General features: G+C 38.3%; 1 protein-coding gene across 2 annotated transcripts in view; it reads left to right on the top strand.

Moving 5' to 3' along the window:
* The first annotated feature begins 1,943 nt into the window (after nucleotides 1–1,943).
* zcchc24 (zinc finger, CCHC domain containing 24) overlaps nucleotides 1,944–18,519 on the top strand; it is a 53,152-nt gene continuing 36,576 nt past the window's right edge. The window contains exons 1-2 of one of the 2 annotated variants that reach the window (XM_015027792.1): nucleotides 1,944–2,467; nucleotides 8,475–8,675. In XM_015027792.1, the coding sequence (XP_014883278.1) occupies nucleotides 2,228–2,467; nucleotides 8,475–8,675 (441 nt within the window). In that variant the 5' untranslated portion in view covers nucleotides 1,944–2,227. The remainder of the gene's footprint in view (nucleotides 2,468–8,474; nucleotides 8,676–18,519) is intronic. The other variant, XM_015027793.1, reaches the window with a different exon arrangement.

Genomic DNA, 18,519 nt, shown 5'->3' with positions numbered 1-18,519 from the left:
TCTAATTCTGTTTAAGGCAGATTAGCCACAAGATGGAGCTCTTTCAAAAGTTTTCTCTTTCACATACTATGCAACGTCTCATATGGTCTGCAACCCTTCGGTTTTCTGAATGCATGCAGGGAAACCAATAAAATAAATATACGTGACAGAGAACTGTAACTCCTTAGTTGACACTGCCTGCCTGACTGTTGGACTCAGTGATCATTGCTAATCTTACATGAAGATATCTTCAAAAAGCTGTGACTAAATAATCGTAACCAGAAAGTGCCCAAAGCATAAGCAAACTTAGGGTCTGCAGGTCTGCAGAGGGTTCTTAGGAAGGCCCAAATTCTTACAGAGTTCAGATTTATAAACATAAAATTGTTGTTCTCACTTTGAAGAAATGAGCCCACGCTTATTTGAAGTTTTACAAATAATAGAAAAAAATATATAAATGATTTGATATGTAAAAGAGCTTAAAAATACTGGAAGATGGCCCTGGGTTTGAATTGTTTGCCTGTTCTCCTCATGCATCCCTGGGTTTTCTCTTGGTACACCAACCTCAACTCCATAAACATGCATAGTGGGCTAACTGATCTCTTTAATTTCCCCATAGGTGTGAGTGTGTGCATGCATGATTGTTTGTGGTGTCTCTCAGTGTTTTACTGCGATTGACTTCCAATCTGTCCAAGGTCCACTCTGCCTCTTAACCATTGATCTCTGGAGAAAAGTTTTTCGCTAATAGTTGCCGTTATATAACCTAAAAGCTAACAACTATTTTGTCCATTTAGGATTGTGTCACTTAATGCAGAAGCTTGTCACTTAAATAGCTTTGCAGTGCAGTGTTTTATGCATGGGGTGGAGGACAGAGTCCAGGAGTGTTGTTAGTTTGGCTACAGTTTTCCAGTGACACACCAACTGCACTGCGTCGAGGGCACATCCCTGCATAGATATTCCCTTCCTGATCAGCTTATCCAGTTGTTTCCGCTCAGCTGTTGATAAGAAGACGCTCCAGCAGACCACGGAATAAATTACTGACGCCACAGCAGAAACGAAAGGTCTTCAGCAGCACTCATTAAAAAAAAAGAAAAGAAAAAAAGCCATTTAGAGATCAACTTTCCACTGCATTTAAATCATTGTAGAGAAAAGAAAAATCACACTTATATCAATTACAGAAAACCATCCAGATTCTGAAGAAGAAAAACATTTTGTAAGTTTTGATATGTTTTGATCACACCCTTCCAGAAAGCTCAACCATCTTATCTTTCAGAACATTTTCCCTAAGGTCTCAGCGATCATCAGTTTGCTTTGTCAACTGTGAGATTGGTCTGATTGATTTCAGTTCATAAATGAATGAATGAATGAATGAATGAATGAATGAATGAATGAATGAATGAACATACTTTATTAATCTTATAGAGAGAAAGAAAGATGTCTTAGGCTGCAGCCCTTCAACCAGAGGGGAAGTGCCACCCTTCAGCATGATTCTATTCATTTTTTAAGCTTATACTTTAGCTTGGCTTATTACTACAGGTTAGTAAAATTTAACTTGTATGAAAAATATTGCCGTTACAGAGTGGCCCAGCCAGACTTCAGACTTGAATCCAATAGAGAAGCTATCGAGTTAGCTCAAGATTGGCAAGGAGGCTTTCCAGCTTTTGTAACTTAAAGTTTTTTTGTAAATAGCAAATATAAATCATCGATATGTCAGTGGAATTAAGTCAATTAAGTCAAACCCCTGAAACTTTAAGTAGGGTTGTCATGTCTTTAAATATGTGTCCATACTGTATGTATTTCAGAGATGTAAAAAAAAAAAAAAAACTAAAATCAAATTTGATTTAGTTAAGTTTTTCATTTAGTGCTTCATTTACCAAAAGATGTATGAAAACTGTACTTCAAAGAATATTGATACACTTTGCGCTGATTGGCTGTGCGTCTAAGATGACGCAGAGCGGACTCATTGAATATTCAAAAAGAGCGTCTCTGCCCTGCCGCCGCATTAAAGTCGGATAGCGGACCATGGGGAGAAAAGGAAAAGTTTTATTTCTGAGATGTTAGCGCAATGACTTTTTAGCAACAGTCATATGGGACGAGGCTCCCCGGCGTGAGGAGGGCAGGGTGATTTACAGGAAGGAGCGACACCGACTGCCGGGGCAGGGTGAACGGGACAGCGAGAAAACTTGGGAGAGTTGAGACGAGTGCAACAGTCAGCGGTGGAAAATCCAGCTTGCGCCTATTGATTTGAAAGATGAGCTTGCTGTCTGCCATAGATACGAGCGCCTCCGTGTACCAGCCCGCGCAGCTTCTCAACTGGGTCTATCTCTCCCTGCAAGACCCCCACCAGACCAGCGCCTTTGACGCGTTCAGACCCGAACCCAACTCTTCCCACACGGATCTCAGCTTCAGCAAGACTCCCGCAGCAGCGGACCTGAGCTCTTCCCTGAACTCCAACTATCTCAACAACTTTTTCCAGCTGCAGCGCAATGAGGTGAAACATGCTCCGCAACACACACACACACACACACACACACACACACACACACACACACACACACACAGATCTGAGCCTGTTTGAGATCATGTCAGCTGAGCTGTGTGGGCAGCAAAATGTTCCAGGGGGTTTCTAGCAGGACGGTTACGCAGAACAACATGCACTTTTTTTTTTTTTAATTACAGTTTGGTGGACAGCTGTAGAATATGCCTTTAAACAGTATTCGCTATTAAAACATAATGTTTATATTTATTTACAGGGCCGGTCCTATTGTCTTTTGGGCCGTACTAAACACCGTCAGTCACTGGAGCTCCACTAATGCCACCCAGGTTTATATTAGTTTGGTTATTATTCTGTAGTTTCTAGGATTATATCGTGTAAACAGGTGGGTCATATAAACCCCAGAGCTATTTCGTAGACGTTAACCTATTCAACATAAAATATTCTACTTAGTAAAAATTTTCTACAGTTTGACTACATTATTTTACATATAGATGCCTATATTAAACACCCAAAAAGCCTTTGTAAACCTGACCTGTGCTAGTACTCTCTAGGACCCCCCAACTGGTTTTGGAGCAGCTGCTTTGATTTTGGGCCCTTCCAAATATCACAGCTCGATTATTGTCATCTTTATATGCATAGTCCCTTATTTATGCATTATGCATCTAAGATCATCATTATTGTTGTTATTGTACAACAATAGAAATAACTATGTGTCAATTGTGTGGCCATTCCTATGCTGTCTGTTGCCCACTCTTGGGACCAATACTTAGTTTTTTCTATGCCTTAAGTTGATTATTTTCATTTTATAAGACAGTTATTTCATTAAACTTAATGCAAGGAAAAAATATATATTACTCTAAAAGTGGATCCCTCTTCATTCACAGAAAGGAATCTGGTAAAATTATGAAAACTTTGAGATGTTCAAATCATAACATGAAGAAATTTTTTTTCATTCAAGCACACAAACTTAATTTACCCTTCTTTCCTATGGAGAGCCATTGTCAGTGAATAATCCCTTAAAAGAGTCCATTTTCTACATGTCAATATGTTGCAATTAAGGGTGAATTAGTAAATATTGAGTTAAAATATGCATTGCTTGGATATATTTCCTTAGCTGCAGATGAAAATAGAGCTCCTCTCTGTCTGGAGAGAACCGGTCCACTGCTGGGGTCTGCTGTCTCAAATAGACCTTCAAATAGACCAGGTTGTGCAAACAAAAATCTGTACTTGTTTACATATTGTCTATTTTTGTAGCTCTGTGTAATTTTAGGGACAAATATGCTTATAATGTGTACCGGGTGCTAATCTGATACTCCAGACCACAGTGTGCAAAAAACAGCACCCAGGCAGGCAACCGCACCCCTAAACCTCAGCCCTGTAAACACACATGTGTACATGCAGCACCCCATTAAAAAACAATTACATACTGAACATGCTAGTGCAAAAATATACAGCTATAAGTGTTAATTACACATCAGTTTAGTTTACCTGAGGTCAAGGTTTGGACACACCAGTCCTGGATGGAGGATGAATGCACCAACTGGACCTAGCGTACTTTAAGAACTTTTCAACTCATTTAACATGAGAAGTCTGCAGGAAACTGCATTTTCACATTGCATGTCACATGCAGTTGCTTAATTCTTTTCAACCCATATGGTTTTGAAGTATTTTGAAACTGTGAGAACACACAGAGTCTGTAAACGGTTTAAAAGGTGGGGTCATTTTCAATTTAATGCACAGATCAAGCCAAGTGAAATAACCCACTGCAGACTGGCAATGGATGAGATGAGTAATGCTCAATGCTATTGTTTTCGCAGTCTAATTGGAGCGAGATTGGAATATATTGTTCAAAGACGCTTGCCATAGAAAAAAAATCTGCTGTCAGTTTAGATTTAATATAAGCTAGTTTTTGGGGATAATATTTAAATGAAACTTTTTAACCTTTCTCAACATTTTGTGCAAGTCTAAATCATCCTACACATCAGTTAAATCCACTAGACGGCTCCATCCTGCTTTAAACATATCAGTGTTTGATTAACTTCCCCACATCACATTGTGACAACTCATCCTTTGGATCAGTTTAAACAGCCGCAGATGTGCTGGACTTGTTCAGATCTCTTCAAGCACTTGCTTGAAGAGAGACGGTTCAGAGGTTTTTAAGCGAGGTTCCATTTAAAGGTTATAAGCAGTTAATGCCTAGCCGTGAGTAGATAACTCTCAGGATGTCTTCATTTAGTTTAAGTCAAAATGAGCAGAACCCAGAGGTTGAAGATAGCAGGCAGAGGAGACGGATTTGACTTCATCAGTCTTAAATCAATTCCAGTCACCAGAATGCCATGGCGGGTTTATCTGAATGCCGTGATGCGAATCATGAAGCCATTGTCAAGTGTTCAGTGGGTTGTTGTTTACACAGAGACCAAGGGTTATTTACACAGAAAATAAAGTTAGAGGGAGATGAGGCACCAAAGATCTTCTTGCATGAAACAAGTAATGAACATGTTAAGCTTTTGAGATGAGGAGTCTGCGATTTCATAACTTCATTTGGTTTGGTTCTCTTTCTCAATACACAACTGACGAGACCACCTTGGAAATGTTATGCAGTTACAACATCTGCTTGTTTGTGGCGATATCACAAGAAGCTGTCCAGTATGGCAAGCCATTAGTACATTTAATCGAAACCTATTTCTGATTCCTATTTGAACTATAGATAACTGAAATGAGAGTATCTCCTGGTACATGTTAAGACTGAGCTTTCACGTTACTAATTCTAGGCAGGACGGATATGTGGATAGGTGCAACTGCGAGCCCAATACCCGTGGAAAGTGTGAAGTTATTTGACCTTGGGAGAATCAGGTTCGATATGAGAGAAATATTGATTATAGATAGAAATCAGATCCAATTCTGCAGCAGTGTAGAAAATAAAATGGAAAAAGAGCTGGGGTTACACAGACAGTGAGGACATAAAATTTTCAGATCACACAAACGTGTGCTTTGTGTGTCTGCTCTCTCTTCTCAAAGCTACAGTTGCAACAGATGCGTGCTAAAACTGAGCTGGGTTCTGCTAGTGGTCTCTTGCTAAAAGGGAGATTTTTCCTTTCCAGTGTTTCCGCATGCTTGCTTGGGACAGGGGATTGCTGCAAAGTTAAGAAATTGATTCAATTTACTGTCCATCTAGCGATATGGTTGTTCATTAGATGGTAAACCTTTTTACCAACTTGTGTAATAAACTGAGCCTGATTGCATTTTCTCATTAGTAGGATGAAGTTGGAATAATATAATTGGATTTTAATCTGTTCATATAGTATGAGTGAAATGGAATATATTTATATTCATAAATGAGATCCCTTTATTTTGTAAAGCTCCTTAACATGAATTCTCTTATAAATTGGCACTAGATAATTACAGTAAACGAACTTGAACTGAACAGAGCATTTAAATGTACATCACATGTATTAGCAACTTCACTTTCCTGTTGCACTTTCACTGTAAGAAAAGCAGACCGAGGTTCACTCCCAATTAAACTGCGACCCATGCTTTCAGATGAACCAGCTCTTACTTGATCCACAAGTAAGAGCTTTCACACTGACCCAACAGAAGCGATCCAAGGAGTCAAACTCTAGTCTGTTTAAAGCAAACCAATCCAATCAGAGAGAAGGTGAGAAAGTGCTCTTATAGATTTGCACTCTAAAAACTCAAAATAAGATCATCTTAGTCTGGATTATTCAAGAGACTCGAGTTTCAGCTCTGGCAGAAACGCTCATTTCCTACCATAGAAGGGTGCGTTTGATTTATTAACCATGGACAGGTTCTCTGAAACTGAACTCTGTATTAAATAACTTTGGGTCATTAAAAACAAAATAAATGTACATCATTTATTGAAAAAAACATTAACCGGTGTTTATTTTTGCTAGTTTTCTTTTCTCGCAAATGCATATGAATATTTGTAGTGGGGTAAATGTTATATCCTACTTTCAAAATTATCCACAACAGATAACAGCATATATTTAGATGTTAAATTGAATGTCTCAAACTAGATTTATGTGTAGAATGAGAAGAATTTAAACTCAGGATTTAGAGCAGCTTTGTGTTTCAGTGAGACTAGATGGAATGCCTCCAATAGGAGAGTCTTAATTTCACTCATTAGAGACCTGGGACTTGACTTGGAAAAAACTATTTAACTAGTGTTAATAAATCCTGCTCTAAGGAGTGTGTCAAACTGTCTGCAGAGCTGCTGGTGCCAGAAGAAGATCGGCTGGTCGGGAAAGTACAACATTCACATTGAATCCCGCTGAATTAAATTAATCTGGGGATAATAAGGACATTTGTTTGCATGATTACTGAGCCAAATAATGTGATTTGTATAGTTACGCTGTGTTCCCGTACAGTGATAATCTGTGTAAATTCAAATTAAAGTAGCTCAAACACTTAATTATGTTTATTTCAGTTTATTAATATAGCACCACTTCAAAGTAAATATTACCTGAAGGTACTTCACAGAAAAAAAAAAAAAAATCAATTACATTCATTGATTTCAGATGTGATGCTTATAGAATTGTAATGTCGCGGTGCGGCACTTGCTCTTGGCATTGCAAACCAAACCAGTTCTTCCAGAACCAGTAAAGGTTCTGAAACGGCTCTGCTGGAAAACCTGCACAAGAGGTTTAACTCCTTGTAGCTGTTTTACAGAACCTCATTGAAAAGATTCTGAACTCTCCCTCTGAATGGCAGAGTGCTTCCTTCTTATCTTTACCCCTTGTAGCCACTCACTCAGACACACAAATACACAAAATAAACAAACTCTCCCCCTCCATTAGCGGAGGTGTGTGAAATCTCTTTCTCTTGTGTAAGCAGATAACGGTTTGGAGCCAAACAAAAGGGGGGAAATGTGACACATCATAAACAGAGCAAAGTTTCCCAATTCGTGTGATTGTTAAAATAATTTCACAATCCTCTCCAAATTTTTTCAAGTTACAGACGGTAGAGAATCGAAGCGGCTCCTGGCAGCAGAGAAGAAAACACATGGCAGATGGAAAACTCTAAGAAACTAAAGAGCTGTAACGCTTGATTTACAAAGGCTGCATGTAATAAATGAACATGAGTCTTAAGGCTGGAGCCGTTTAGCAAGATAATCTTCCAGCCTCCAGATAAAGATTTGGCTTTCAGTCGTGGCAAAGCTGCCAAGGCTAACGTTTCTTTGCTTTGCAACATTAAACACCAACAGTAACATTTCAAGCCAGACATAAACCTGAGTCTCAAAACCTACGGAGTGGCTGGGAGTCATAAGAAATAGTGAAAGTGTGGCTTTCACTCTGTTTGCACTTACAACTTGTGCATCAGATATTTGCTATACGTGAAGTTAAACTGCTCAGATTTAAGGCAGATGTCAAGCAAGATTATCTATTGCTACGTTCCCTCAAGGTTAATGAGACGGCTTTGTGAAATATGAATGCTTGCTCTAAAACAGGCCTAATTTCACCGAGAAGCGGGTCGCTGTCTTGTGTTGTGTATTGCAATTTAACTGGGGAAGACAGGGATGGAGAGGAAAGGAGCTGCTTTCCCTGTTTTTAATATTCAGAGGGCATCCTCTATGAATTCACTGGGCCTGGTTGCATGCAAGGCTGTGTTCTGTCGCCGACAACAAACCGACAGAGGCTAGTTTACCGCCAAGAGCGTGTGGTGACATTGCTGATGGCTGATGACTCTATGGCTGGCCATAGAGAGCATGTCTCTCATCTTGTTTACAGTGAGTCATCTGTCATAAAGCCCTGTCTTTCTCCGTGGCCATGCTCAGTACTTTTCCAGTTCATAAGCACAGCTGGGCTCATCGCCAGATGTTCTGAATTAAATAAGAGAAATGGTCTTGGAGGCCTCACATGTTTTTCTCGCAGCAGAAAATAGAACCGTTAAATATGTCGTGAAAATCTGTTGGAGGAAAACAAAGACGGCACGTTGTGTAAAAGCACTGTGTTGAATCGGAGTCTTGTCTGTTCCTGTTTCGTAGGCCTTAAACAACAACGTGTATAAGAATGTATCTCCCTATGGCTCGCTGAACAACATCGTGGACGGACTCAACTCCCTTACGGACCATTTCTCAGACCTTTCCCTTTCTTCAGAGCCGAGGAAACCCAACAAAAGACCCCCACCCAACTACCTGTGCCACCTCTGCTTCAACAAGGGCCATTACATCAAGGACTGCCCTCAGGTGAGACACACATGTACTCTGGTCTTCTAATGAAACTAATATTATAAATATAGCAATGGATTTATCAATTGGAGGATATAGTTTTACAGAACCTACTTAGTAATATTACAGCTTGCATTGAAATGTTAAGCATTCATATTTTGCCTTTCTACTATGTAATGTATAGTATTGACACTCCTTGAACTTTATCACATTCTCTCATGTTAGAAACACACATTTCTATTTTTTATTTTAGTGAGATTTTATTTAATAGACCAACACACAAAGAGGTACATAATTGCTGAATGAAAGGAAAAGGATGCATGGTTTTCAAAGTCAATTTGCAAGTAAAATCAGAAATTGTGCTGAGCATCTGCCCCACGCCCCTGAGCCAGCAGGTTTCAGGGTTATACACCTACCAGCCTGAGCCTTTTTCTTGACACACATAAGGTGAACCTCCAGTCCAGTTGCAGCCACGAACTGGCTTTTATGTCTGGATTTAGCTACATCCATTTTCCTATACTCTCCTTGCTTAATATTTGTCCTATAACCACTACCATGCTAGTGCTAAACTATAAACAGGGATTCTTGTAGTTTTTTTTTTTTTTTGTCAGCAGTGACTTTCTTCTTGCCCCTTCTCCTTTAAAGCCAGATATTTGACGTACACAATTTGTGTTCGTCCTTAACAGACTCTCCCACCTGAACTGTGGATCACTGCAGCTCCTCCAGAGTTAACATTCTGGCACTACAATATATCTGATTAATGCTTTCCTCTCCTCACCAAGCCTGTCAGATTAGTTGGACCAACATATCTTTGTAGGTTTGCGGTTTTGTAGTCTTTTCTTTTTAGGGTGATTGGTTGAGTTGTGCTCCATGAGAAATTTTTGCTTGATGTATTACTTTATTACATAACCCTGCTTTAGACTATAACACCACCTCGGACCTGCCTGCTGTGTGCCTTTGTCTTTATGATTGTAGTTGTTCTCTAGTCTTCCCCAACCAACCTCTGATGCCTTCACAGTCCTTTATCGATAAACGATGTTAACCTTTTCACAATTGGAATGCAGTACATCGAGGTTTGTGGTTGTAACATGGCAAAAATGGGAAAAAAGTCCAAGGGGTGTGAATACATTTGTAAAGCGCTGCCAGCCAATGATCTTGCTTCAGTCAGCTCCTGCCTTTCTCTCCCTCTCTGTTTCTCTTGCTCTTGTTGGACCTGGGCTGACCTACTTGTTGAACAGGCTGGCCTCTGTCCCCTCCAGTCATGTGTGTGCGCGTCTGTACGTACACTTGTGTGCATCTTCACAGCAAAACACTCACTCTGACTAAAAAGATGTTTAACAGCCAATAATTTGTTGAGATATTTTCATTTTTTTTCCAGATAAGAAGTTGTTGCATCATTAATTGTGAACTTGTGTTAACCTTTACCTAAAGAATCTTGAGTTTTAAGCTTCTGATTTACTATTTGCTGAAGCTAATAAGACAAGGTCTTTGTTTCTGTTAAATGGTCCCGGGCGATGCAAGATGCACATATTTAAAAGTTCTAACATCCACTGGAAAGAAACAAAGCAATGACCCAGTCACATAACGATCTACTGCATAAGCTACACAATATTCACACGTCACAGGAAAAAGACCTCCAGGTCAAGTTGCTGCCGGCTGCTGTTGGCAGGATGAAGGAAGCATTCTCACACATGAGGATATGAGGACACACGAAGTTCAGAAAGGGAAAATCACTACAACAGGCCGAAATAAAAAAATCTTATAGTCTTTTATGCTTTGTGCTGAAAGATGGGATGAAATTTAGTCCCTTACAACTGTAGAAACCATGGATTCATGTAGAAACCATCTTTCATTTCTGGTGTTAGTTGTTTTTTTGCACTTTGCATCAGATTTAGTTTGATAAATGAGTTACAGAAACAGTGTTTGAATGATTGCTAGTTGAATGATTGAGTAAATTCTCTAACCTGAGCTTCAGCTTCTGTAATGCATTGATATTTTAGAAAAAGAGTAACTTTCTGAAGGATTTTACTTTTTTCCCCTCCATAGATTGATACCTTCCATCAATCTATTAAGGACAATACTTAGCTCTCTAATCAATGGTGACTGTTTCAGCCACTCATTACTAGGGGGTGCATAATATATTGCTAATTTATCACCATTGCAATTTTCATATTGCAAGGAACCACTTGGATTGTAATAAATATGATCTAATTAAATGCCATGACTCTAAAGCAGACCAACATCAAAAAATGTCATTTTGACGTATGACTACATATGTAAGTCATATGTAAGTGGTATTCCAAAAACATTGCATGTTTTTATTACTTGCAATAAATCATAGAAACATATAAAAACATATAAAAACACATTTTTGAAATATATGCAATGTGTGTATTATAAAAACATACATGTATTACAAAACATGTATGCACAGTATTATAAAAATGTTGCATGTTTTTATAAGACTGTGCAGCCCTACTCATTAGGCAATTTTGAGAAACAAAGTCACAAATTATAATCTGTAGCTCACCACTTAGTATGCAACTACATTGACAAGAAAACTAGACAGATGCTAGCTTTGTAAAAAGCTATAAGTGCAGTACATAACTTTTATGTGTGCTTGAGCAGGTACTGTGTAGCAGCTGGGTTGTCACTGTGTAATAAAGTCCCTCATGAAGGCAAACTTCATAGTTGGGACTGAAGCCTGAATATGATCTAATTTCATAAAGGGAACAGCGTGTCAGCAATGTTTACATGGAGATGTATTTTTTTTGTCTTTTGACTCAAGCGCCTGCTAATCTTTGTTGGTTCAATTCCTCCCTTTTTGCCTCCTCTCCTTTGTCCTCTCTCTCTAGTTGAGTTACAGTTCAGCCCAGGCCTCCTAAATTACGTTTCTATGAAATAGTAATGAGGAGCACATGTGAGATTAAAATGTTTTGACTTGTTTTGTGACATGTGATGACTGGTCTCAGGCGGTCTGTAAAAGACCCGTGTGCCGATAAATTTTTTTTTCCTGGACAGCTCAGAGCTTAGTGTGTGGGAATTAGATCATCTAATAAAAACTCTAATGGGAATTTCAGGTTTTATATCATGCAACATGTAACTTTTACCTTTGTTTTTCCTTGGAGTAAATCTTCACCTTTGACTATTAATGAAATTAAAGGGAGAAGGTGTACTCTAAGCCATCCTTAGTATTTCCCTGATAAATAAATTAGTCTTATTGTCCATCAGATGTCAGACGGATGAATTATTGTTTTGTCTTTACCAGACAATTAGAAATTACATGGATTTAATTAAGCCACAATAAATACACAAACCGCTAAAAGTAAAGAATAATAATAATGCAAATTTTACAATTATATCAGATGAGAAGAGAAAGCATTGAGAAGGAATTGAAATGTTGAAAATATTATTTAAACTTATTAAAGATTATAGAGTTTACTAGTTTTCATTAGATTAAATAAAGGTGCTCAGGATCTGATTTTAGAAATAGAACATAAATAGAAATAGAAACAGTCTTTGTTGTCCCAGAGAGGGGGATTCAGGTTTAACAGCAGCAGGTAAATAAGTCCACACAAAGAAAAGTTCTTAAAGTGTTAAAAAAAGTGTGTGTATATATATATAACAAGAATAAACAAGTGGTCCATCTTAAAAAAATGAAGTGATTTGTTAAGTCGTTAATCAATGTAAATGTATCCAAATAAATATATTACATTTATGCAATTGTCACGCTAAGCAAACTTAAATAAATAAAGTTTGGCAAACTTAATTTGATCACAAATTAACTCAATTATTTTTAAGTTGGAGCTCCACTCTCTTTTTCCAGTGTAATGACCACAACAGAAAATACGGGGCAGTTATTGCAAATAAAAACATCGGACTCACGATCCAGGGGATGTGCAACTGAGTCGGATCACTTTTCCAAAAATGTACATGATGCGCACGTGGATTGAACATCAAAAAAGACTTTTTACAGTACAACATGTCAGTTCAGAAAAACAGATGTGCAATAACAACGGAAATATTATTTTAAATTGATTTTGACATATTTTCTACTTATATCCAAGAGGGACATAAATGGCTGGATGACTTAAAAATATCAAAACTACTTTTAATTGAACCAACAGAGCCCTCACTGATCTAATTGAATCACTGCAGGTGTGCGGTTCCCATAGTCCCATCTCTCAGCTTGACTTATGGGGAAATATTGGCATGAGAAGCTGTTGTTCCAGCTGGAAGGTTAGTCAGACTGGACGGCTGATTTTTCGGTTCCAGTTTATTGGATGTTTTGGTGGTTGACCTGGGTTGAGTAAAACAAAGATTTTTCTTCAATTAGGTTGCAAAGTGATGAGTGATTACTTTTGAGGTGTGGTGGGAAAAACAAAGCAAAAGTCTTGCAGGAAAGTCACAAAGTTTAGATGCATGGAGTAAAGGGTAGAGCACAGACAAGAACATTTGTTGCAAGCAGTTTCTGCAGGGTAACGAGGCTTTACTGTGACTCAGTTAGCCTGGGTCACAATAAGGCATCATGGTGACTTTACTGGTCCTTTTTTTTCTCTCCGTCATAGTCAGAAACCCACCTCAGCTCTTGACAGCATGTGCTTCCTGAAGAGGAGTTGTCAAGATGGGCTGGATCAACCAATCACAAGTGGACTAGTTTTAGCATCAGAACTATGTCATATTGTGAAGCCAAGGAATAGATAATATGGATAGAGATCTATAATAGAAACTGGTGTGATAGTAAAAATACCTATCTCACCTGGAGCTAGTTTCATATTTAAAGTTTCAAACTTAATATTTTTTTGAAAAAAGGTTAAAATTTCACAACTTAAGAAACTCGTAAATATTTATTAAAGTAATTATATCTGTATTCTTTAAAAGTGTTCTGATCTTCTAACTCAGCAAAATTTGCCAAGTTATGCTAGAAAAAGTTTTGACATTATATTTGCAGGCATTCAAACTTATGTTACTCCACTTTTTATCCACACATTATGTGAAATATTAAGTCTCATGTGTTCACTTGCGCCACAGTTGTGTCATAAAAAATGCGAACAGTACTTTTTAAAAAAATTAAACCGATACAAGTTTGTGCAAATGTTGCCATACTACATGAAAACAGTTGGACAGCTGGAGCTTTGCAGCTGATTTAGGAATTCATCTGGGCTTGTCAAAATCACTCTCGGACGTCCTCTGGTTTGTATTTCAGCTCGTCATTAAACTGCCAACAGTAACTCAAAAACTACCAAAGTCTCCAAACAGGCTCTACAGTTGAGTCCCATTGCAGTTATTTAGGTTTCTCCTTGTTTTTTTTTTTCCACCATCAATTTACCTACCACATGTTCAACGTCTTTTAAACTCTCATTGAATGCTTTGCCAGCAGACAGTTATGCCTTACATCTGGACCTTTTCCATCACATAGTTCAGGACAATGTTTTAAGGCTGGTGTTTTTCTTCAATGATTTTGTGGCTGAGAGTATTGCCTAAAGCTGGCACTTTATGTACTTATGAAATGAAATGTTAAGTCTTTCATCGCTGATCGAAGAGGACCATGACTTTGAAGCTCTTCCCCGTTAAAATGCAAACATGTTCAACGTCATACCCAGAATTCCATATTGCTTTGCAATTCTCAATATAAAAGGAACGGTCTGCTGAAGAAATGGAAAGCTGCCTTGCAAGTTAACACTGTCGGAGGGTAATTTAGTCTGTGTTTCACCACAAACATCCCACAGCATTTCTGTCGAAGAATTGCTACATTTCTACTATGATATTTTCTCATTCCGTATTTCTCAGTTGCACAATATGCAATCTTGACGATGTTCCCGATTGTTTATCTTGTCAGGGTTTGCTTTGCCAGTTAGAAACAAAGCGTCTGCTGAGCATAGTGTGGCTAAGTTCATCAACTTGGACAGCATGAATAAGCACAGTCTGATGATGTAGAAAATGTGGTGAAGAAGTATTTGGCCTCTTACAGATTGTCTCTGTTTTGTCTTATTTGTCATGGCTCGAATGACTCAGATCATCACACAAATTTTAACATCATACAAAGATAACCGGAGTAAACAAAAAAAAAAAAAGCAGTTTACAACTCACAATTTCATTTTTCAAGCAAGAAAGAGCTTTTCAAAGCAACGTAGCCCTTAGTAAAAGGATAGCAGACTCTTGTTAAAGCGTGGATTAACTGTGTTTACCATTGTCACTAGCCACATCAAGGGCTGATCTCTGGTTGACATTTAGAGTTGAGAAATTACTCATTTAGCAGCTGTCTGACAACACAAATAAGGCAAAAAGATCTCTCAAAAAGCAACGCAGTCCGGAACAGTCTGGAAACGGTTACAAAGCCATTTGTAAGGCTTTGGTACTCCAAACACAGTGAAAGCCAATTTACACAAATGGAGAAAACACGGAACAGTGGTGTACATTCCTAGGAGTGGCCAAACCTACCAAAAAGACTCCAAGAGTGCATCAACAACTCATCAAGGTCACAATAGACCCAGAACATGTGAAGCACTGGAAGCCTTAGTTGCCTCAATTAAGTTTAGTGCTCATGATTCATCAATAAAACAAAACAGCACAAAGAGCTGTCTTAAATTTCTGAAAGAAAATATTTTCATGATCCCCAAGAGTTTTTGGTCATGTATTCTGTGGAAAGGTGTTCATCCCATCTGGCCAAAGAGTGTGATGGTCGAGGACTATTTTGTTGTTTCCAGACCTGGATGACTTGAAGCAATTAATGCAACCACGAGTCTTCTCGGTTTTTTTTGAAAACCTTGAGGGAGAAAATTTGCCCATCAGATTGAGGTTCAAAATTCAAGCATTTGAGTTGTGCAGGAGGAAAATGATGGTAAGCACAAGTCAATTTCTAAATGTCTCCAAATGCACAAAAATAAGATTTTGGAGTTGTCTATTCAAAGTCTGGACTTCAGTTAAACCCAGTTGAGATGCTGCGACCCTGAATAGACCATCAGACTGCTGAAGCATAGCAGCTCTGCAAAGCAGAATGAGTCTAAATTCCTAACACAGCAATGTTCTCGGCTTTTTAACAGTTATCACAAACAGTTTTTAGGGTTTGGGAGCAGCTACTTTTTCCACCTTTTTTGTTTCCTTAACGGATGCCATCATCTTCCAAAAGCAGAATCCTCTATTTACTCACTTTATCTTTGTCTAAAATTAAGATTTGTTTGGATATCTGAAACATTTACGTGTCACAAAAAAGCGGGCCAATACATTTTCAAAGCACTGTGTAGTGCACCACCTCTACTACTCACAAGCTAGGACTTTACAGCTTAGCAGAAATGATCTTTTATAGATTTTAAATGTATAACATTATTTATTCTCATTTGGTCTTCGTTATTTTTCTTCTCAAGCATAAATATTGAAAGTAGGCATGTGAGAATTGGAAGAAAAATTTGTTGAAGGCTCTCTTATAGCTGAGTGAAAGCCACAGGCCTGGCAGCAGCTGCCCAGTGCTCCCTGTCATGGGGACAGAGGTGTTATGTAAACTGGCTTTTATTCGGAAAATGAGGTCGGTCCCGTAGTTATGAGCAGAATGCCTCTCATGGCTGTGCTTTGGCAGTAGTTCAAGATGTCTTCCACTTTGCGGTTATGCTTTGGTTTTTGCTCAGAGGTCTGATTCCCTCAGCAGCTGGACATGGCTCTGATTTGAGTGATCAGAGCGATGGCATCTACTTGCTCCCTGTAGGAAGATTAATTCAGAGAATGCATTCACCACAGTGAGGGTGTGTGGGGGTGGGTTCTGTTGCCGTTCATGTTTTTTTGTGTCGTGAAGAGAGAGTGGGCCCTTGAGTATTATTCCTGCTCTTCCTCAAATATTCAGGCTCTCATTCGTATCCTTCTGAGTAAAAAGCATTTATTATTTATGCATTTCTTAGAAAAGCACAAAGGAAATTATCGGTCACTAGAACTGACAATTTGACCCATCACTCTCTTCAAGTATTTTGCATTTATAAATGTAGAGATATGTTTGAATAAGTACATTTTGAAAACATCTAGAGTACCTAAACCAGCATTTTTTTTTTTTACATAAACAACGAACTGCATTATTTTATATTCTTCTTTACATGGCTTGACTCTGAATTACTTCAATGTCTCGCTTCCTTCCAAACTACAAGAAAACATGTTTAAATGTGCAGGACAACGCGATCAGGGCAGCTGATTTATATTGCTGAGGCTGAAAAAAACTCATGTGAATTACTAATAAATAGTCCTAAATCCTGAACAATATGCCATCAGTTTGTGATAAAGGCCATTATAAATCAAATAGCTTCCTATTATATTATTGTGTTTTTATCGACATAGCACATAGTGACTGGCAACAAACATTTAAGTGAATATAAACATGATAAGTATGTTTTAAACCTGTATATATGTGTAAAACATGACACAGAACTATCTAGCGTTCCAACAAAATGTTTTCTATTGCTCTGCATCTATAAAAATAAATAAAGCAAAACAAAAAGTTTGAGGGATTTGTAATGAGACAAGAGGATTAAGTCTAGGTCCCGTTCTGTTCTTTATGTTCTTCATCATACCCTGCTCCTCTCCCAGCAGTCTTGTAAATCTTGCAGGTTGTCATTCTGAAATTATATTCTGTATGGCTCAGAATTTTCTCCCTTCTGTTGGTGGAGCTACATTTCAGTGTTTTTAATTATTTGAAAATCTCTCAATCTTTTTGGCTCAGTGTAGCTAAATATGTCAGACTTGAGCATAATTAAAAATAACCTGATTGATTTTCTCCAAAGTTTACGGTCATATTTGTTAACGCGTTCTGGGACATCAGCCATACGTGTTATTACATTTGCAAGTGATACCGCATTAGTTATCCTAGTAGTCCTTTGCAAGTAAGCTGAGGCATATTTTCTCAACTCTTTACAAAGGTCTCCAGGAAAATGACAAACACTTTTTCATTCAGTCCCAATTCTTACATGGGCTTTTAGATGTTCCTTTGTCCGGAACTTATTCACAAGTGAGTACATTTTTGCTCAACCTTTTTGTTATCTGCTTAAAGTGTTGCTGTTTCTCGGTATCACTTGGGATACTAATTACTTTTAAACAGCTGCTTTTGCATTTCCTCTGAGCCGTTTTAACCACTTTACTGTCTCCATTACATGTAAGTCAATGGGTCCATGGAGACACAAGTGTCATCAAGGCAGTTAAAAAGTAAAAAAAAAAAAAAAAACAAACCTTAATGGTACTGAAAATAGATAACTCTGAGGCTTCTTAACTCAGTAAAAGAGTCTACACTGAGGAGTGTTGTTGACTGGAAAATGCATTTTTGAGTTTTCAGCTAACCAGTCACTGGTGAAAGCTGATAAAGCTGAAAATCCTCTGATTAAAACCACAAGACAAATTCTCGGGGCATCTCTAGTTCCTTCAATAGTGTTATCAGGCTTTATGTATTTAAACGACAATGCTTGCAGCGAACTGGAGCAAAAATTGTTTGTTGAATAATTGAGGATGGATGTTATTTTATTATCGCCCCTGCCCCCAGTGTTGCTCAGGTAAACCTATATGATTTAGCTACGGCTGAAGCTCTGTTAGCATCTATCTGAATTGTATCTGCAGCTCCTGTGATACTTCCTCACAACTCATGTGGTGTAAACTTCAGCAATCGTCTGTCCTCTTTAGACAAATGGTCACCATGGTCTCCCCTAGCAGTGTAAGGACACCCTGAGGGCCTCTTCACACTGGATGCAAATCACACTTGGAGTAAAGTGTGAGTTGCCAACATGTGTGCTTTTCCTTCAGTCCTGGTAATAAACATAATGACTTACCATTACAGCCCATCACGACAAACCTCAGTGGCTGTTGTTCTCACAAAACATGTTTGTTTGCCAGTGCTTAC

Source organism: Poecilia latipinna, unplaced genomic scaffold (assembly GCF_001443285.1).
Source record: "Poecilia latipinna isolate Pla-1442-1.1 unplaced genomic scaffold, P_latipinna-1.0 Scaffold107, whole genome shotgun sequence".
NCBI classification, from domain to species: domain Eukaryota; kingdom Metazoa; phylum Chordata; class Actinopteri; order Cyprinodontiformes; family Poeciliidae; genus Poecilia; species Poecilia latipinna.
Note: the sequence above shows the minus strand (reverse complement) of the source record. Positions and strands in the feature narration are given on the sequence as shown.